General features: G+C 38.8%; 2 protein-coding genes and 1 non-coding gene across 20 annotated transcripts in view; 1 reads left to right on the top strand and 2 right to left on the bottom strand.

Annotated features, from left to right (window-relative positions):
* LOC127856539 (serine-rich adhesin for platelets-like) overlaps positions 1-23,038 on the top strand; it is a 187,284-nt gene that overhangs the window by 58,491 nt on the left and 105,755 nt on the right. The gene's annotated exons all lie outside the window — the stretch shown is intronic.
* LOC127856542 (mediator of RNA polymerase II transcription subunit 24-like) overlaps positions 1-23,038 on the bottom strand; it is a 225,511-nt gene that overhangs the window by 157,963 nt on the left and 44,510 nt on the right. For 4 of the 18 annotated variants that reach the window (XR_008038111.1, XR_008038110.1, XR_008038112.1 and 1 more), the window contains exon 21: positions 22,537-22,662. The exons of 8 other annotated variants lie outside the window; for them this stretch is intronic. Coding sequence is in view for 4 of the 10 variants with exons in the window: in XM_052392808.1 (XP_052248768.1) it covers positions 22,537-22,662 (126 nt within the window). In the remaining 6 variants the exon portion in view is untranslated. Of the gene's footprint in view, positions 1-17,549; positions 19,572-20,158; positions 20,302-21,204; positions 21,280-22,536; positions 22,663-23,038 lie in introns of those variants that run through there. 6 more of the 18 variants (XR_008038113.1, XM_052392809.1, XR_008038109.1 and 3 more) reach the window with 5 other exon arrangements.
* LOC127856686 (U2 spliceosomal RNA) lies at positions 12,497-12,689 on the bottom strand. The gene has a single exon (XR_008038194.1). It is a non-coding gene; the product is annotated as a U2 spliceosomal RNA (small nuclear RNA).

The following is a 23,038-nucleotide window of genomic DNA, read 5'->3' as shown; positions in this document are numbered from 1 at the left end:
ATATCAATCTGAAAGAATGAGTAACAGGTCTATCTAGCGACCAAAAAGTGAAGGGTTATGTGGCAATCTCCTTCATAGACACCCAGTACTGGTTCTACCCAGGCAATGGACTAGAGGCCAGGGTTCGACACTAAGGCACGTCCGACAGACATTGTCTAGTAAGGTCAATGGTCGGGCTAGTAAACTGTGGGCTAGCTTGTCCGACTGGTCGTATAATTATACAAAATCTATACTGATTCATATAACTATAACTAATCGAAAACCTTTTTCTCTTTATGTGTAAAATAACTATTGTATCCATTATTTACATCAGAACAAAACTAGCGCATATAAATAAACGCGGAGCATTCACATGATTCATCACTATTTTTAGACGCGAAGGAGAGCTTCCCTCAGAAATAGCTTGTTTCCATTGATAAAGTTGTCATGAATATTAACACTTTGCATGCTGGGAAATTTGTAGTCTGCTAAAATGTTGTCTGCTGAATTTCTCAAATTAGCATTTTCTTCATTTTTTTTCAAAGATTACTATCATAATAGCAAACAGTTTGGATCCAGATGAGACGCCACGTTCTGTGGCGTCTCATCTGGATCCAAACTGTTTGCAAAGACCTTCAAAATTCGGTTCCAGCACTGAAATAGTTAATGATTTTCTGCGGTGTCGTAGAACTTTACATCATGTTTTTACGACTTCAATCGAAAATCGGTATCGTCAATGTAAACATTTTGGCGTAGCAGACGAGAGAATGAAATTTAAAGAGTGACTTTGTTCAAGATTGGATTTTCGTCCAACAAATAAGTTAATAAAGAAGAATCCGACGGTAAAACGGACACAGATTATGATGGAAAAGGGCATAGGAGCTGTGGTAGCATGGAGCACAGCGGTCAAGGAGGCCAGAATTTGAGAACGTTTAATAAATGTCACCTGCTGTACAAACATCATTTGTTTAACTGGTGATAAACAGTGAAATTACAACAAACAATTTATTTTGTTAAATAGTTTTATTTTATTTTTTACTCTGTGCATTAAAATAACTTTCTTGTGTTCACTAATTATGTTCTGATAAAACCTGATTAAACAGTTACTCGACACAATTCTGTTTATTTGCTATGTCATTTATGGTCTAGTAGACATCAGATTCGGGCTAGTACATTTTAAGAGGAGCTGGTCCGATGGTCTGGCTGTAAAAAAAGTTAATGTCGAACCCTGAGAGGGCATTTAAATAACCCTAAAGCTGTTAATGCAATCGAGCTAAAATTAGTATGTTTTAACTAAAAAGTATTATTAGCATAGTAACTAAATAACTAGGGAAGGGAAATAATATTCAAATTTCCTAATATTAAAAAAATGGGTGAATTTTCGAATCTAAAAATATGATTTGAATATTTGATTTTCCTTGAAAACACAATTCTTATTTTAAAAAAAACACAACAACAACAACAGAAATTTTAACAAATACAAAAAGGCATTGAAAATTAAACAAAATAATAAAATTGTGATTAAAAAAATCATAACTGACTAAGAATGGTTTATTGTAACATTCAAAGTCAACAATAATCTAACATTTTCTTTAAACGTACCTTATAAGTTTCACCAAGAAGACCTGCAGTTTCCCAATAGCTGCCGCAGCATTCAGAATAAGTTCAAAGCTTTTCCCAGACAGCATGTGTTGCAATACACCCAGGAGACTTTCCTGATTCTTGCTGTAATCTGCCTCAAGCGTCTGGAGCGAGAAAATGGGGCTTAATGCACACATTATGGCCAAGCAGTTTGGGGTAATATATGTCTAATTAAAAAGTATCACTCATGTGAGACTAGTTGAACCTAATTCTGGAGAAAAAAAACTAGGCTTAACTCATGTGCGTTGAGTGTCGCCCCAGGTTTGCCTTAGCAGTCCACACCAGCTTATTTGGAACAACACTTTCCGCTTGTATGGTATTTTTCGTTAAAAAGAAGCGAAAATTTCCGTTTAGGCGGAAAAAGTGGTCCCTGATAAGCCTGACTCCACATGCTCATATGGGACGACACTAATATGGGACGACACTCATATGGGACGACACTAATATGGGAGGACACTAATATGGGAGGACACTAATATTGGACGACACTAATATGGGACGACACTAATATGGGACGACACTTATATGGGACAACACTAATATGGGACGACACTAATATGGGACAACACTAATATGGGACAACACTAATATGGGACGACACTAATATGGGACGACACTAATATGGGACGACACTAATATGGGACGACACTAATATGGGACAACACTAATATGGGACAACACTAATATCGGACAACACTAATATGGGACGACACTAATATGGGACAACACTAATATGGGACGACACTTTCCGCACAAGCAATAACAAGCCATGCTAATATGGGACGACACTTTCCGCACAAGCAATAACAAGCCATGCTAATATGGGACGACACTTTCCGCACAAGCAATAACAAGCCATGCTAATATGGGACGACACTTTCCACACAAGTTTTCCCAGAGTGCAGTGTTTTTTTGAAGTTTGATTGTGTTTTAGTCAACCCTTTCCCCCATAAGAAGCATTACAAGTTTGATTGTGTTTTAGTCAACCCTTTCCCCCATAAGAAGCATTACAAGTTTGATTGTGTTTAAGTCAACCCTTTCCCCCAAAAGAAGCATTACAAATTTGATTGTGTTTTAGTCAACCCTTTCCCCCCATCAGAAGCATTACAAGTTTGATTGTGTTTTAGTCAACCCTTCCCCCCATAACAAGCATTACAAGTTTGATTGTGTTTTAGTCAACCCTTTCCCCCATAAGAAGCATTACAAGTTTGATTGTGTTTTAGTCAACCCTTTCCCCCCATAAGAAGCATTACAAGTTTGATTGTGTTTTAGTCAACCCTTTCCCCCCATAAGAAGCATTACAAGTTTGATTGTGTTTTAGTCAACCCTTTCCCCCATAAGAAGCATTACAAGTCTGATTGTGTTTTAGTCAACCTTTTCCCCCATAAGAAGCATTACAAGTTTGATTGTGTTTTAGTCAACCCTTTCCCCCCATAAGAAGCATTACAAGTTTGATTGTGTTTTAGTCAACCCTTTCCCCCCATAAGAAGCATTACAAGTTTGATTGTGTTTTAGTCAACCCTTTCCCCCATAAGAAGCAAAGTGAAAATGGCTTTTGCAACCAGCATAAAACCAGAACAGCATGCGAGTAACTCCCAGTCTTTTCAGGTTTAATGATGTTTGCTGCTCATCAGTAACTATGGGTTGGAAATGGGTTAAAACTTGAATCTAGTAAGAAAGGTATTTAATTAAATGTAACTTTCTAAGGGACTAAAAATGCGTCACAACACATATCTAATGGGGCAAAGTGTTAAATGTGAGGTAAAAGCTCTTTCCTGACGTGCCAGTGTTTCAGTAGGCTCCTTATTACTTATTCAGTGTTTTTAGACCATTTTGGAAATGCCGGGTCCCTTTGCATTAGGAAAAATCCCCATGTTTTGACTAAAATTTGGAAGTAAAGTGTTTTTGTTGTTTTGCCAACAAATGCTTCAAAGTTGAGAATTAAATTGTTTTCAATATTATATTGACTAAGGTTCAACTTAAAGTGCTGGATAGCAGATTAACTAAATGTTGAGATCTAATTAGAATTTATTTTCTTTGGAACCTTTTTGGAACCTTCAATTCGGAATTTTTAGGTTGCATTTGGGAAAAATATACACTTTTTTCAATTGGGAATGGGGCGGATAATGGACCCAAATTTAAAAGGAAAACAAGAGGGCCAAGTTGGCCCTAGTTCGCTCACCTGAGAGGAGTCGGTTCATTCAATCTTTACCTAATGTCAAACTTGACCTAGATATTGACCAGACAAACATCCTGGTCAAGTTTCATAATTTTTAACCAAAACTCTGGCGTAGGGAGGGTTTATGTTTTTGTAAGATTTGAAATGGTGACCTATATTTTGAGTTGACCCCCCTTACCAAACATTAAACTTTGCTTACAAGGATTTTGTATAATATAATGAAAATTTTGACAATCTAAGGGCAATAACTAAGGCATTAATTATGTGATTTTGCTCATCATCAAACTTGACTGAGATCTTTCAGCAATTTGATAAAAAATGCTTGAGAAATGTTAATGCTAGAATGTTAACAAACCAAATGTGGACGGACGGACAGCGGACAAAGACCAATCCTAAAAAGTGTGTTTCACCGATCTGAGCCATTTTCCAACTTGTCCAAGAAATCAATAAAACCATTGACTAAGTTTCACAATGATTAGGCAAAATATGTGACTTCTATAGTGTTCGATCACAAGGTTTCTCTATATAGTCACATAAGGAAAACTGCCCCACCCCCCTGGCAGCCATGTTTATTGACCCATCGGGACCATTTGCAAACTCATCTAAGATATATATAAAACCAATCTTTTCACCAAGTTTCATGATGATTGGGCAAAAAGTGTGACTTCTTGAGTGTTCACAAGCTTTTTTTTACTATATAAATATAAGAAAACTGCCCCCCCCCCCCCCCGGCAGACATGTTATTCAACTGACCAGAACCATTTTCCAACTCAACTCTCGTATCAAGGAAACAAATGTTCTGACCAAATTTTATGAAAATTGGAAAAAAAAATGGGACTTCTAGAGTGTTCACATGTTTTCACTATATACATATAGAGAAAAATGCCCTGCCCACTGGCGGCCAGGTTTTTTCACCAATCTTGACCATTTTCGAACTCGTCCGACATATCAATAAAACCAATGTTTTAATTAACTTTTATGATGATTGGGCAAAAATTGTGACTTCTAGAGTGTTAACATGGTTTCTCTAAAGCCATATCAGTAAGAAAACTGCCCCGCCCACTGGCGGCCATGTTTTTCAACAGACTGGAACCACTTTTGAACTCAACCAACATACAGTACAGGCAACGTGTACTTTGACAAACGCCACTCGTCGCGGTGTTCATTTTACGGTGTTCGCTTACCAAACGACCCCCGCGATGGGTGTTCAGATCAAATATTCACGGGGGCCGTTTTCAATAAGGTGGACACCGCGAATCACCGCGGACCCATTATATCTACCGCGGTGTTCATCGTGTTCGCAAAAAAAAAATAATTAAATATAAACGTAAATTATTGATCCCTTTCATTTAAAGCGGGTATATACGTTGTTGTCAAATATTTATGAATTTATATAAAATGTGTAATAAACTTATTATATATATATTTAAATATAAATTAAAATAAAAGTTAAGAAGAACGTGTCGAAAAATGCGAAATAAGCCAGATATTTAATTCTGAAATTTTAAACGGCTGTGCAGCCGAATTCGCTAGCATGTAAACCATACATGTACGATGTGAATCTAAACTTAGTTTAACGGTTTATTTGAATTCCTGCAACGATATCTATTCATACGACACACGAACACTAACTCCGATCCTAATGCAAAGACGAATGCTTCGGTTATTGTAGGAAAATATGTACGTCACAATCGACTCGGGGCGCTAATTTGTCTTTGCTGCATTTTATGAAATTCGGCTTTAATGTGTAATTTTTCTTGCCTATTTTGTGTTATTGTAACATATTTTATCAATGTATTACAATTAAACACATATAAAAAATCGTATATACCCGCTTTAAGCGATAATGAATACAAGTAAATATAGTCTATTTTTATGTACATGCTGGTCGAAGGATATTTTAAGTATTTAACGTAATATTATGCGCATCTAACAATATATGCAATGTTTATAGGTGTCTATCGCAACCGTCGGTTATTTTTTGGTGTTGTCACTTTACATAAACTTATATCTATGAATGCATCATCAACATTCTAAAACGATATCCCGGAAAAATCAAAAAATCATTTGAATATCAATTGTACTTTCGTTATGATTAGGGGTACGATGTAAACCTAAATTTCATTTTAGTGCAGATTCATTCATACGACACAAAGACACAAATTTGTTTTACGGATCATTTCGGCTTAGAGACTGAACTGTCATGAAAAATATCGAATATTATATTTTTTTATTAACCACTGAAAGCAAGACGAGTTGTAGATAATTTAAAGTGATGGGCATTTTGTTACTGTTGAATTGAGCTGAAAAGAAACGGGTGAAAACAATAAGTTATAATGAATGTGGTATCTGAAATTATCTACAACTCATCTTGTTACCGGTTGTTTATAAAAAAATTATATTATTTTCGATATGTTACATGACTCACCCATCCCTCTAACCTGAAATGATCCGTAAAACCAAATTGTGTCATTGTGTGGTATGAAAGAATCTGCATGAAAACTACATTTAGACTCGCATCGTACATCGATTCATTTCTGTCGTAAGTTGTCAAAACGAAAGTACGGTTGATATTCAAATGGATTATTTTTCTTTTCGGGATATTGTTTAATTATGTTGATGCTGCATTAACAAATACAAGTGTATATCGAGCGAAAACACAAAAAACAAACAACGGTTACGATACACACCTACATTGTATATTGCAAATACTGTTAGTTGCCCATAATATCACTTTAAGAACGCATACATTTGCACATACATGTAGTTTATTATGTTCATTTGTACATTGTACATGTAAATTTAAAACTCTTGAATGACCATCGCAGACAGGTATTACATGTATCAATGGCCGCGCGGCATTGCGGTGATCACGGGTGTTCCAGTTAATGATAGCGTGCAATCGCGGCGATTTTGGGTGTTCGCCGAACACCGCGGTCAGTAGCGTGTCCGCCCCCCGCGAAATGTCACCCATCGGGAAAATTGAACACCGCAGACACGCGTTTTTGTCAAAGTACACGTTGCCTGTACTGTATCATTAAGACAGCCATTTAGACAAAGTTACATGAAGATTGGGCATTAAATGTGATTTCTACAGTGTTTACAAGCTGTTTCTTTTTTTATTGACATAGTGACCTAGTTTTTGACCCAGCATGACCCAGTTTCGAACTCGAGATATCATTGGGACGAATCTTCTGACCAAGTTTCATGAAGATCGGACACTAAATGTGGCCTCTAGAGTGTTTACGAACTAATGTTGACGGACGGACGGACGACGGACAAAGATCGGTCACAAAAGCTCACCTGAGCAATCAGGTGAGCTAAAAAAAACACCCAACCTTGACTGTTAACAGGCTGTTAACCTCAGACTCCGAAAAGATAATTATTTGAGCATACACATGTGTTAACAATTTACAGATATATTAAAGGGTTAATAATCAAGTCACAAAAATAATTTGATCCAAAGAATAACAGCTGTTAGCTTAACTGGCTGTTAAAGTTTTCAGCAACCTTGTAGCATATCTTAGAAAGTGTAGGGTTATGGTTCATGTGCATGGCACTTCTCCTCATTGATATCTATACACCCATGAAGTTTCATGTTGATATCTTCTTTAGTTTCTGAGATATAGCCATGAAAAGTTTTCTGACAGACGCACGGATAGACGGACGGAGGGGCAGAGCCACTTCTATATCCCTCTATCTTTGGCGGGGGATAATAAACAATATGCATTTATGTTAAGCTCATGCCTTTAAAAGCTAATTAAAACTGAATTCTGCTTTCACTCAAATAGTTATTCAAAGAAAACAAAAGTAAAGCTCTCACCTTAAGGATGCTGTTGACAGTGGGTTCTGCTTTTATTATACGTCCTGCATTGGACTGTGATATCTGCTGGTCCCCCGAACTTGAACGCAGAGACTCATTGTTCCTGTAAAATCAGCCACAGAACATGGCGTCTCATCTGGATCCAAACTGTTTGCTATTCTGATAGTATTCTTTTAAAAAAAATCTAAGAAAATGCTAATTTTAGAAATTCAGCAGACAACATTTTAGCAGACGACAAATTTCCCAGCATGCAAAGGGTTAACTAGTCCAGTTACAAAAAATGTCAGTCTGTCTGATGACAAATTTGTTTGGTATATTAAAGAGAATCCTCACTGCATTTTGTATAGCAGATAAGTACCAACTTGCTGGTAAATGTCTCTAAATGCCTCGAAAGTTACTTGAATCTGCCGTAAGTTTATCACCTAGAAATACAAGGAAATCACAAATTACTGGGCTTTCGTCAACTTTTGAATTTGAAAAAAAAAGACGTTGGGAAATCCTCATTTCCTGGGCTCAGATTTTTGAATTTTTCACATTTTTGTGTTACCGTACCAAGTATTCCTTGCAGAAGTATGCCCCGATATGTTAATTTTCCAAGTTGGTGTGCGTTATACATTGATACAACGCTAGTCTGACTGCTAATTTGTGAAAAAATCATTGTGCAATCGTGAATATTCATGATTGGCGCCGCCATGCTTGTTGTTGTTGTACTACGTTAAAGGGGCTATTGTCGACATACCGAATAGCGGGTACGACTACGAGGGGAGTTTGTGCTAATGATTTTTTCGAACACTATGATCGTCTTTTTTTATGTTTGCTTAGTATGTGTGACCTACAGCATGTATTTGCTGATTGTGCAAATAAACTGTATGCGAGTCTGGGAAACCCTTTCTTCTTCTGATACAGCACTCCTTCTCAATAGAAGAGTTTGTGCTGGTGCCTATTGGTTAAGGGGTGAAAACTATACAAAGGTTTTCCAGATACGGATTACTAAATTCATGCTTGACACAGGCCCGGATCTGGAATGATTGAATCCATTGATCTGGTTTGCCTTTGATAGTGCGGATTAGAGAATCTTAAACTCTCGGGACCTACGGTCCCTCTAAAATGGCCACCTGGTGACATAGAATATTCGCTTCGCGAATAACCGTCTTCGGCCTTCGGCCTCGGCAGGTGCTCATTTGTTAGTTAGTTTAAAATGATTTCCTGTGTGCTCCTGATATTGGAAAGACATGTTTGTTGTGAGGACTCCAGTAGAATACGAGTGGCTTGCGCTTGCCTTCGTCAGTTGATTGGCAGTGGTGAGAAACGTGGGTGACGTTGTGTGCTCTTATTATGCGCCTGAGGAGTTTGCAATTAAGATTTATACATAGAAATCTTGGCAATAGTTTGTTGGCAAACAAATGTAAATATACTAGACTTTACTGGGATCCAACATATCTGTTTATAGTGACACTGTACCTGATATCCACGACTAAGTCATTGTTCCCAGCTGACTGGGAATCATTGCCATCTGTTGTTTGCTTTTAGTTGAGAAACGTCTCTCATGTAAACTGTTAACGCTTAATTTTAGAGGATGTTTCAAATATCTGTAGGAATTTCTGATCGCTTTTAGTCAAGTTTGAGTTAAAGTGATATTATGGGCATTTTTCACTGTTGAATTGAGCCGACCAACTATCTGCAACTCATCATGCTACCAGTTGTTTACAAAAAATATATATTATATTCGATAGCTTACATGAATGGACAGCCCTGTAAGCCGAAATGATCGGTAAAACAAAATAGTGTCTTTGTGTCGTATGAACGAATCTGCACTAAAACGTCATTTAGATTCACATCGTAAATGGAATAATGTCTGTGGTCAGTTGTCAAAACGAACGTATGATTGATATTCCAATGCATTATTTTTCTCTTTCCGGGATATTGTTTTAGTATGGTGATGCTGCATTAACAAATATATCATGGTGAAGGGTATTACCAGTGTATTAACATTTAGAGCAGTATTATTATTCATAAAAACTTATATGCGTGTCAATCCTGTAGGTGGGTGTCTTTTCTTCATTTTCAGTGAAAATTTCACCGAATTTACTCAGCATACAGTATATTTGTGGTGTTTTTTCAAGCCGCTATAAGCTGACCTAGATTTTACAGGAAGTGGGTATTACCGGTGCACTGTGTATTTCACCTCCACAAAATAGTAATAAACAGGTACTGGTGAAAACTTCTATAACAGGAAAGCAATTATGGAAAGTAGTTCCAACATGAGTTAGTGTTGCCTGTTTAATTATTGGTAACTGAAAGGAGACATAATGTGCATAAAATGCGTAAATGTATGTTAAATGCAATATGCAGTAAAATGCGAAATCTAGTTGCACCATTGGCATGCAGCGTAGGCCGATTGTCTGGGCATGCGCGTATGGTGCGTTTAGTATGTAAATTTTGGTAAAACACACAGACATATATACATACATATATCTCCTTCAGCACGTGGTGATTGTGAAAAGCAGTGCCTATTTATCAAGAGGTCTCTTTCTCTTGTACGAAAAGCCATTTCGCGATCGCCCCTTTCCTTTTGAGTTTTTTTTTACTGTATGCTTGTTCTGCAACAGTTGTGCTGTCATTGGGGGCTTCGTTGAAAGATAACGTTTGTGGCGCGTTTATTGAAGTATTGTGTTTTTGTCGAAATGTCACTGTCGAAACCACGAGGGCTCTAGCATTAAGGCAATTTTCTTCAAAGTTGCACGACACATATTTGTTTTTACAACGTTCGGAATAAGACATTCATCTTTTACCTGATACTAGTACTAGCATTGCACACTCTGATGTAAAGACATGACAGGAAAAATGCCTTACACGTTGGCCGTTCCATTATGAGAGCCCTGTAGGGAATCGGGAGCTAAGCGATTACTGCGTAAGAATGACATCCTATATAATCTTGACCAGCCAAGCAGCCCCAAATTGTATATACAGATTGAGGCTGCCTGACTGGTCACTACTAAGGCTGAGCTCCGCATACAGTTGCCAAGATTTGCATGCGCATTAAAACTGTGCATATGCATTAAGCACGTTTTTTCCATAACACGACCCTGATATAGGTATATCTTACCTGTCACGAAATGCCATCATAAATTAAGTTCAATGCACCATGCATTTGAAAGAGAAAAAAAAACGAGCTTCGCTCTGTGAAAACAAGGCTAAGCATATGCATGTCCTTTAAGCGCACTTATTGGTACACGCGCTTCTCAGGGTTCAATCACAGACGCATTTTTGCATGACGCGGGTCTTTATGTTTCTTAACTATATTTTATACGTGTCTTGATAATGCAGAACTGTTTGATAGCATTCATTACCGGATCAAACAGCAATAGTCCGTACCATTAAAAACATAACCTTGTTTGAAAATAAATCAACGACTATTACCAATTACTAATTGAAGTGTGGTAAGTCATAATAACGCGGTTTTCAGTCATTAAAAGCCATTATTAGTTAGCTCAGTGGTTACTATACGCGCTCACCACCAAGGCGGGTCCAATCCCAGCTTCCGGCGTACATACGTATACGTACGTATGTTAGCTTTGTAGGTGGTCGCCATAGCGGACAAGTGAGTTTTTGCCCAAAAACGGGGTTTTCCCACACCGCACAAGACCACGCCAAAATTGACTATCTTTCAGTAATAACTTTCAGAAAATACTTCAAAATTCGTTCCAACTTTCGTCACTCTAAACAGTGAATTACGAATGAATGCTGGGACACGCTCCGGGGCCTTACATAACGCAGCCTCGGGCGCGGAAGGACCTCATAAATTTCAAAATGCAATTATTAGCGTTGACAGTCGTTATGAAGCGTTGCCATTCATAGTGAGACGTTGTCAGCCATTATAAGGCGTTTTCAGTCGCTCTTACACGTTGTCAATCGTTATCGTCAGTCGCTTTGACACGTTGTCAGCCAATTTAAGGCGTTGTCAATCGCTATAATACGTGGTCAGCCATTATTAGGCGTTGTCAGTCGCTTTAATACGTGTTCAGCCACTATTAAGCGTTGTCAATTGCTATGACACGATGTCAGCCATTATTATGCGTTGTCAGTCGCTATAAGGAGAGTACGTGGTCAGTCGTTATGAGGCGTTGTCATTTATTATGAGGCATGATCAGTCCTTATGCGGCGTTTTCAGTCATAATAAGGCGTGATCAGTTGCTATGAGAGATAATCAGTCGTTTTGGGTCAGTCTTTATATCCGTTTATATTCGTGTAGTGCAGCGATTGTAAAAAAAATGCATGCATATAGGGTCAGTGTACACATTTACCTTACTTTACAGTGACCGTCTGGTTAGCGCAGTGGTTAGTATACGCGCTCATCACCAAGGCGGGTTCAATCCGAGCTTCCGGCGTACGTACGTATGTGAGCTCGGTTATTGGCGCTATAACGGACAAGACTGCACAAGACCGCGCTGAAATTGACTATCTTCCAGATTTAACCAACCAGCAAATTTGCGATAATACTTCGTTCCGACTTTCTACAGTCTAAAACAGTGTATTACACAAGAATGCCGGAACACATTCCGGATCCTTACCGTACGCAGCCTCGGGCGCGGAAGAACGTTTTTCTCTATTGTACTGCCAAACATTTTCTGCAGAAAACGTTCACACAATACTCGACATTTCGTTACGTGATTTTCTTATGAACGAACGCGATAGGAGTGCCTACCTGCTACAACGGTCGGTCACACGAGCGAATCAACGGTGCGTGTTTGTCTCGTCGGCTGCCCGCAAGCGGATTACCACGTGTACGGGGGAAACCGCTGTTCCAGCTGTCCCTGCCTGACTCAACGCTCGGCGCGCTGCCTGTTACGTTCAGTGGTTTATTATTGGTTTTGGTTAAGTGGGCCGATCCCGGAGGTACTGCAATACCGGGCCAACCCGTGACGAGAGCGGAGCAAGCCCCTGACATCTCATCTATGTCCAAAAATCAGTTTAATATCGAGGTCCCCCAATGGGGAACGTATCAGATATTAAGCTGATAAGAACAGATACTACACTTTGATCGTAGCCAAACGGCCGAGAAGCGATACCGTCGTCATTCCTGGAAATACATCATCCAATATGAAGGTGGTTGCCGTGATAGAAAATGATATCCTTGACACAGGCCCGGATCTAGAACGATTGAATCCATCGATCTGGTTTGCCTTTGATAGTGCGGATTATAGAATCTTATACTCTCGGGACCTACGGTCCCTCTAAAATGGCCACCTGGTGACACAGAATGTTCGCTTCGCGAACTACCGTCTTCGGCCTTCGGCCTCGGGACAACATCAGCGTCATCGGTAGAAGCATATTTAAGCGTAAATCGCTCCTTGCCTGCGTATTCGGTGCGGAATACAGCACAAACCTTGTTAAATTAGTATTGTCAACAATGATCGAAGCCATTAGATTAACTTCAAAACAGTATAACATATTTATAAATATTATACTATTTACACTGTGTATAGAATATAGTACATGTAATGTAAATAATAGCCATAACTAGATATATTGTACATAATAGCCATCGGTATTGATAGCTGTGTAGGTGTATTACACATGAACACACTCCGGGTCCTTGCATAACGCAGCCTTGGGCGCGGAAGGACCTAATACACTTCAAAATGCAAATACATGGTGTCATTAGCGGGTGCACAGGCTAGGCTGGAGCTACGCTGGTGGCATATGGCATAAGATCCGGTTTTTGCACGACGCGGGTCATTTAGTTTCTTAGTGTCGCACCATATTAGCATGTGAAGTCCGTTTATGGATTGAGCTTTTTGTGCACAGGTCAATCAGGGACGACACTTTTCGCTTTTATGATATGTTTCGTTACAAAAAAAGTCTCTTCACAGCGACAATTATGTTCTGGCGAAAAGCGTCGTTCCTGACTCGGCTATGCGAACTGCACATGCTAACCTGGGAGGCTGGGACGACAATTTACGCACATTGATTATGCCCCGTTTTTTGCAGAGCTTAAAGCCCAAGGTAGAATCTGAGTCAGCCCGACCGGCAGCCGATTGAATACATTTTTCAACAATTCATTTTGTTGGGGTTTCTATGAGTTGGATCATGTTAGACATTACACAAGGTTATATATAGTTTTTTTATATAATCATAATGCAAGAATAGTATTACACATATAAATAAGATTATTGCATGATCTTTCCATTATGTATGCAATTAAAATGAAAAACCAGCTCTAGTACACAATCAGCTCTAGTACACAACCAGCTCTAGTACAAAACCAGCTCTAGTACACAACGAGCTCTAGTACACAACCAGCCCTAGTGTACAACCAGCTATAGTGTACAAACAGCTCAAGTATACAACCAGCCCTAGTGTACAACCAGCTCAAGTGTACAACCAGCCCTAATGTTCAACCAGCTATAGTACACAATCAGCTCTAGTACACAACCAGCTCTAGTACACAACCAGCTCTAGTACACAACCAGCCCTAGTGTACAACCAGCTCTAGTACACAATCAGCCTCTAGTACACAACCAGCTCTAGTACACAACCAGCTCTAGTACACAACCAGCTCTAGTGTATAATCAGCTCTAGTACACAACCGGCTCTAGTACACAACCAGCTCTAGTGTACAATCAGTTCTAGTGTACAACCAGCTCTAGTACACAACCAGCTCTAGTGTACAACCAGCTCTAGTGTACAACAAGCTCTAGTGCACAGTCAGCTCTAGTGTACAATCAGCTCTAGTACACAACCAGCTCTAGTGTACAATCAGCTCTAGTACACAACCAGCTCTAGTGTACAACCAGCTCTAGTGCAAAACCAGCTCTAGTACACAACCAGCTCTTGTGCACAACCAGCTCTAGTGTACAATCAGCTCTAGTACACAACCAGCTCTAGTGTACAACCAGTTCTAGTGTACAACCAGCTCTAGTGTACAACCAGCTCTAGAACACAACCAGCTCTAGTGTACAATCAGCTCTAGAACACAACCAGCTCTAGTGTACAACCAGCTCTAGTAAACAACCAGCTCTAGTGTACAGCCAGCTCTAGTGTACAATCAGCTCTAGTACACAAATAGCTCTAGTGTACAACCAGCTCTAGTGTACAACCAGCTCTAGCACACAACCAGCTCTAGTACACAACCAGCTGAAGTGTACAACCAGCTCTAGTACACAACCAGCTCTAGTGCACAACCAGCTCTAGTGTACAACCAGCTCTTGTACACAAACAGCTCTAGTGTACAACGAGTTTAATGTATAATATATAACAAAATGTTTTGGGGATAAACCAGTTTTTCTTCATAACTAAAGGGTTTTTTTTAATTTCACACACAAATTAATTGGCAATTTACATTTTGTATCAAGTTGAAACTAAATGTTAATAGTAAAACACAAGTCGTATAATTCTGTACGACTTTTATCCATGGTTAACGTGTAATTTACAATTACAGTTTATTACAGTATATACATGTATAAAGAAACTTATTTTAACAAAATTAAATATGTAGAAATTAATCTTTTCAAGATGGTAAAAATCCTCAGATAGGTTTTAACAAAAAAACAACAGGCCAGTATGCATTGCATAGCACTTCAATATATCAGTATATATATAATTTTATATCAATTTGCACAAGAATGGCCACTTGAAACATTGCTCAAATACAAGAAAAATAAATAGATCATGGTTTAAAGAGCACAGAACTGAAAACCCTGAAAACATTAGCTGGGATCTGCCCTAACACATGGACAGATTCAAGGCAAGCCCTTGCTGGCATTCCAGTTTGGAAGATTTTTGCTAAATGACAAAATACAAACTAACTTAGAAATTGACACAAATGTTTAAATAGAGCACCTGTTTTGCAATTCATATTTAAATGTATTATCTGATAACATTGTCAGACAGTTTCAACATTTATGAAGTAGTTATGAACAAACTACAAATACTAGTAAATGATCCTGAAGGTATAAGAAACCGTGAATTAAAAATACAAGATGCTGGTTTTTTCAATGCTGTTGCGAATAGTTCTCTTTAACGGTACAGTTAATCATAATGTTACTAAACTGAAGCTGCACTTGAAAATCAACACATAACACAATTGAAGTCCAAGTGTCTCGCCACCATTGAAAGTGTCTTCCCGGGTATTCTTCTTAATATGAGCAGAGCGTGTCGTCTTCCAGAGATGGTATCACATGAAGTGGGACCTGCAACCTGTAACAGGAGCATGTTGTGTTCAATGTAATACAGTGTCACACATACCAAAATAATTTCACTTGATGAGCCTCTTTCTCGGAAAAAGGGTTTAATGCATAAGCAACCATAGATGTGTTCGTCAGAAACACAGTGCCCCCTATTGCGCCGCTTTGAATTTTTTTTTTTACCTTTGACCTTGAAGGATGAACTTGACCTTGAACTTTCACCACTCAAAATGTGCAGCTTCATGAGAACGCCGCTTTGAAAATTTTTGTTGTTTTTTTTACCTTGAAGGATGACCTTGAACTTCCACCACTCAAAATGCAGCTTTATGAGATATACATGCATGCCAAATATCAAGTTTCTATCTTCAATAATGCAAAAGTTATGGCCAACATTAAAGTGTTTTTTTCAGACGGACGGACTGATAAGCTTCTTTGGACTGCACAGGCTTTTCTTGGCTAACATTTTATGCACATGAAATTAGCCTTGTTTACCCATAGAGAGACTCATATACACATTGTGACATGTACCACAATCATTTTACTAAATAAATCAGTACAGGGTCAAGGTCAGGTGCCACAGGTAAGACTCGGGTCTCTAGGGTCAAGGTCAGGTGCCACAGGTAAGACTCGGGTCTCTAGGGTCAAGGTCAGGTGCCACAGGCAAGACTCGAGTCTCTAGGGTCAAGGTCAGGTGCCACAGGTAAGACTCGGGTCTCTAGGGTCAAGGTCAGGTGCCACAGGTAAGACTTGAGTCTCTAGGGTCAAGGTCAGGTGCCACAGGTAAGACTCGGGTCTCTAGGGTCAAGGTCAGGTGCCACAGGTAAGACTTGAGTCTCTAGGGTCAAGGTCAGGTGCCACAGGTAAGACTCGGGTCTCTAGGGTCAAGGTCAGGTGCCACAGGTAAGACTCGAGTCTCTAGGGTCAAGGTCAGGTGCCACAGGTAAGACTCGAGTCTCTAGGGTCAAGGTCAGGTGCCACAGGTAAGACTTGAGTCTCTAGGATCAAGGTCAGGATCACACACAAAGGCCAAAAGCTGCAAATTTTGATCTAATATGACTCATTTGTTAGGATTCTACCATACATAAAGAGATTTGCACCCATCCATAAACAAAATATATTTTGTGGGGTATATCAATTTGCTTGTTTCTAACATCATTTGAAAAAATATTACTTAATTTGGACATAATTGAGGACATTTTAATACCACAATCACAGCTATATGCATCAAATAAAGTTTTAGTGTAATTTTATAAATTTTGTATTTGTAGCAAAGAATTTGATTAATGTTTCACTTAAACAAGAGCACCGCATAACGGGTGCCAACGCTCGGCTGCGAGTGCATTTTTTAATAAATGAAAGCTTGTCAGATTTTATTTTATTTTCTTTAAGAGGTCACAGTGACCTTGACCTAGTGACCCAAATATGGGTGTGGCGTGTTAAACTCATCAAGGTGCAGCTACATATGAAGTTTCAAAGTTGTAGGTGGAAGCACTTTGATTTTAGAGCCAATGTTTAAAACCTTGACAAAATGTTAAGGTTTTAGCACGACGCGAACACGACACGACACGACACCCTGGCTATGACAATACCTCGGGTTTTCTCCGAAAACAGCAGAGCTTAAAATGAATTTATATGTTATTTTGCTTATAAATATAATTATGATTCATTTCATCATGAAATTCTCCATCTGAAGGATGCTCCCAGCTTTTCCACAAACAAACAACAACAACAACAACAACACTTTAGCAGTATAATCATTGGCCTTTAATCAATCATAAACACCAGTACGAGACTTTAGGACTTTCACATACAGACTGACTGTGAACGCTTTTTTCCCTATTATTTCGAGAAACAGTACACAGTGCTTTTTCCAGTGGACCATTATAGTTTAATTCAGAGCGATATATTCTTGTTCACAGTTAAATGAATCATTTATGCTGGACTATATAGTCAACATTACTTTAATAACTTACACTTTTGTTGTACATTGTTTGGACAATTTTGTTAACATTAAACATGAGGGCCTGAATCGCTCTATTGCTATAAACAGAGTCACTGTGACCTTGACCTTTTACCTAGTGACCTGAAAATCAATAGGGGTCATCAGCCAGTCATGATCAATGTACCTATGAAGTTTCATGATCCTAGGCCTAAGCATTCTTGAGTTAATATCTGGAAACCATTTTACTATTTCGAGTCACTGCGACCTTGACCTTTGATCCAGTGACCTGAAAATCAATAGGGTTTGAGTCCTCTTTAATATAAATACACTGAACAAGTTTGAAAAGAATCGGATGAAAACTGTGGACTTAATCGGATAAACAAGAAAAAGTAACCATTTTACTATTTCGAGTCACTGTGACCTTGACCTTTGACCTAGTGACCTATAAATGAAAAGGGGCCATCAGCCAGTCATGATCAATGCACCTATGAAGTTTCATGATCCTAGGCCTAAGCATTCTTGAGTTATCATCCGGAAACCATTTTACTATTTCGAGTCACTGTGACCTTGACCTTTGACCCAGTGACCTGAAAATCAATAGGGTTCGAGTCCTCATTAAAATAAAGACACTGAGCAACTTTGAAAAGAATCGGATGAAAATTGTGGACTTTATCCGATAAACAAGAAAAGTCTAACTCACACACAGACAGACAGACAGACAGAAACCAGGCCATCCCATAAGCTCTTCTGCCTTTGGCAGTAGAACTAAAAAATGCATGGTGCATGAAATTGTGGGCTTTCCTAACTGATAAGCATATAAACTTTTAAGCACACAGTACAATGTCCTATACAGTGCAGAAAACACGCTTTTGTAAGTAAGACTACTTTATTTTTACTGTACAATTTACTTCTTAATTTGAAACACTGTTTTTCCATAGGCAAGACAATTTTATTGCCACATTTAATTTACCTGTACATATCAAGACACTGTGCTGTTTTAAGTAGGAAAACTTTCTTTTCACTGTACAATTTCCAACACGATTTGAAACAATGTGCTTCTATACACAAGACTACTTTATGACAATAACACATTATCTACACAGCTCAAAAACTGTGCTTCAGTTAGTAAGACAACTTTATTGTCACAATGCAATTCTCTACAAAATATGATACATAACCGTAGGATGGAAAACTTAATTGTCACTTCACATTTTCCACACAATTGAAAGCCCTGTGCTTTTGTAGGGAGAATTACTGTTTGCACGAAGTACAATTTCCTACACAGTTCAAAGCACTGCAATTCTGTAAGTCGGACAACTTAATTGTCACTTTACCATTTCCTACACAGTTCAAAGCACTGTTATTCTGTAAGTCGGACAACTTAATTGTCACTTTACAATTTTATACAAAGTTCAAAGCACTGTTATTCTGTAAGTAGGACAACTTAATTGTCACTTTACAATTTTATACACAGTTCAAAGCACTGTGCGTTTGTAAGGAGAATTACTGTTTACACAAAGTACAATTTCCTGCACAGTTCAAAGCACTGTACTTCTGTAATGTAAGCAGGACTACTTTTTTGCACACAGGGCAAGTCCCAAATCTTGTGATAAAGTAAGCAGGACTACTTTTTTGTTCGCAAAACAAATTGTTAAACTCTCTTCAACTCTCTCACACGTTCCGTCAGTAAGACTTTCTTCGAGCATTCTGACATACTGCCTTCACAGCTATCTTTCTGCCTGTCGAGTTTGAGATGTCACAAATCTGCAGCACCCTGGAGTTGTCAAACGCGGCCGGCATACACCTCATCATTTGGCTCAACTGAAAGACAATCACAACAGTTTGGTTGTCAGGATTTGAAACACAAATGATCCGCCTTCTCGGAAAACAGGGCTTAAGTTCATGCATGAGCATGTTCTTTTAAGCATCGTCCCAGATTTGTGCAGTCAAAACAGGCTATTCAAGGTCAGCACTTTCCGCTTTTATGTAATTTTTCTAAAGAAGTGTCTTTTAAACTCAAATTCCAACTGGGCAGATAGTTTTGACTATCTTGCGCAAACTGCACAGGCTCATCAGGGACAACTCTTTACCACCATGCACAAAGCCAAGTTTTCTCAGAATGCGGCTCAAATCATAGAGATTATTTTTTTAGCTTTTGAAAGTCACCCTGGTTGAAATGGGGAGGTAATGATGATATGCAACAGCAGTTGAAGATACCAAAGTTTTAACCAGACATAACGGTTGTAGCTAGTTACCATGTATTTGAGCCCTAGTTACCATGTTTGAGCCCTAGTTACCACTTGTGGGCCCTAGTTACCATGTTTGGACCATATTAGGGCCCTAGTTACCACGTTTGAATCCTAGTTACCACTTGTGGGCCCTAGTTACCATGTTTGGACCATATTTACCATGTTTGGAGGCATGAACTGCAGGATGTAGCGTGCGTGCTGGCCACAGTTAACAGCCTCATCCACCAGACTGACAATGAAGCTCGTCTTCTGGCTCACCTCCCCGTCATGAACAACAGCATTCATAAGTCGAAACAGGTTCACTGGAATAGGAGAAATAGGTTCACTAGAATAAGAGAAACAGGTTCACTGGAATAGGAGCAATAGGTTCACAGGAATAGGAGAAACAGGTTCCCTGGAAAGAATGTCTCACAATTGGCGTTCTAAACGAAAAAAACAACGTTCGGACTCGAAAATACTAAACGCATCGACGCATTTTTTAAGAATAAATCATTGACACCCAGCAGGATTCGGAGGTTATCGACATTGACCATTTTGAAAGTGAAAGTAATCAATCAGCAGCTGCCGCACCTTCCCATTCCATACTGTAGCAGATCTAGATCGTCAACCCATTCATCATGAAACTGAAATATCAAAATTGACATCGTCCCCCGGCCCCAGTACAGAAATACAGCTGAAAACATTTCCCATAATTAGATCTACCCCTGCAACTTTATTTTCCAAGCCAGACGAAACGCAACCAAAACCTGATCATTTCAATTCTCAAGTATACGAATCCAGATACCCATGGGTATATCAGTCAAACTAAACATGGGTTTATGTGTAAACATTGTGAGCTGTTTGGATCCAGTATTGACCCAAACATTTCCTATGTCACAACTGGTGCAGTATTATGGGACAATCCCACTAGGAGAATTAAAACTCAAAATAATAGTGATAGACACTTGGCTTCATTAGAAAAAAAATCCAACTTTCGAAGCCAACACAGTGTTGTTAAATTGCCAAAAGGACAGAGGCATTCCTCTGTATATAAGTTATAGACATGCCTATGTAGATGAGTTATAGACATTGAAATAAACAGTTTTTATTTTTTCCCCAAATATGTCTCTTTCGCGCACTATTTTTCCCTTTCACCTGGCGTCCAGAGTCTTCGCCTTTTTCTAAAAAAAACCCTGTTAAAGCCTTTCACAGATGGTAGTACATACGTAAAGCCTTATTGAGTGGGTCCTTGGAATCTATAACTGGAGCTGTATCACTCTCATCCTTGACATTGAGGAAATCTGAAAGAGATAATTCAACAATCTTAATAAAATGAGCCACACTATGGGAAAACTGGGCATAATGCATGAGCATTAAGTGTCGTCCAAGGTTAGCCTGTGCAGTGTTCATAGGCTATTCAGAGAAGATAATTTCAGCCTAGACTGGATTTTCATTTAAAAGAGAATTCCTTTAAACATATGAGTCGCGTTCAGAGAAAACTGGGCATAATGCATGAGCATTAAGTGTCGTCCAAGGTTAGCCTGTGCAGTGTTCATAGGCTATTCAGAGAAGATAATTTCAGCCTAGACTGGATTTTCATTTAAAAGAGAATTCCTTTAAACATATGAGTCGCGTTCAGAGAAAACTGGGCATAATGCATGAGCATTAAGTGTCGTCCAAGGTTAGCCTGTGCAGTGTTCATAGGCTATTCAGAGAAGATAATTTCAGCCTAGACTGGATTTTCATTTAAAAGAGAATTCCTTTAAACATATGAGTCGCGTTCTGAGAAAACTGGGCATAATGCATGTGCCTTAAGTGTCGTCCCAGATTTGCCTGTGCAGTCCGCACTGGCTAATCAGGGATGACACTTTCGACCTTATTTGGATTTTTGCTAAGAAGAGACTTCATTTAAAAAAAAAATGTCATAAAAGCGGAAAGTGTCATCCCTGATCAACCTGTGTGGATTGCACTGCAGGGTCTAATCTGGGACGCTACTGTATGGATGTGCTTTAAGCCCTGTCTTCACAGAGCCTGGATCAAAATCAAATATAATGCAAACAAGAGATTGTCACTCCAGAAGCTTCATGTGATATTATGTAGCAAATGATAATAATAGTGTAAAAAAATTCTAAATTAAAATGGTAGCTACTGAAGCAATTTTTAACATACCATTATGCAAATTGCACATGAACAACTTTCTATAGAAAACTATAAGAAACAATTCATGCAATTTGACGGTTGTAGGCTTAAAAGTGCTGGAGTAATCAGTCAGACAAATTTGTGCCTCATGACAGAAGGACAAACAAAAATATTTTCAGAGATTCCAGCCCCACCCCACCCTCTTCATTTGATCAACATTGTTGGAGTGTTCTTTATATTCTTTATATCTCTCCCAAAGAAACCAAGTACTAGTTCTCCCCAGTTAATGGACTCAAGAGCATCCAATTAAGCCTGAGGCTTCAATGCCATTGAGCTTTAAAAAAAGGCTAATCCCATCTACTATGTAACCTCCAGTCAGAGGTAAAGCAATTAAACAGAAGTGCCACACAGATCCTCACCGAAGTTGAACCCCTCAGAGTCCAAGGTTATCTGTGGCTCCATCTTCATCCTCTTTGCCTGCATGTGCACCCCGTCAAGGTCATCCACGTCATCAAGGTCAAACTCATTCCGGGATCGCTTACGACCTTTGGAGAGAAAATGGATCACGCTTACGGTCCTTAGAGAAAAAATTGGTCATGCTTATGGTCTTTAGAGTGAAAATAAATCAATCACTTATGATCTTAAGAGATAAAATGAATCAATCTTATAACCTATAGAGAGAAAATAAATCATTTAGAAACGCTAACAACGTCAAGCGAGAAAAAAATAATTTAGCAATGCTAACAACATAAAGGGAGAAATAAAATCATTTAGCAATGCTAACAACGTAAAGGGAGAAAATAAATCATTTAGCAACGCTAACAACGTCAAAGGAGAAAAAAAAAATAGCAATGCTTACAACGTAAAGAGAGATAATAAATCATTTAGCAACGCTAACAACATAAAGACAGAAAATAAATC

Source organism: Dreissena polymorpha, chromosome 13 (assembly GCF_020536995.1).
Source record: "Dreissena polymorpha isolate Duluth1 chromosome 13, UMN_Dpol_1.0, whole genome shotgun sequence".
NCBI lineage: Eukaryota > Metazoa > Mollusca > Bivalvia > Myida > Dreissenidae > Dreissena > Dreissena polymorpha.
The sequence above is the reverse complement of the archived record's forward strand: the minus strand, read 5'-3'. Positions and strand labels throughout refer to the sequence as shown.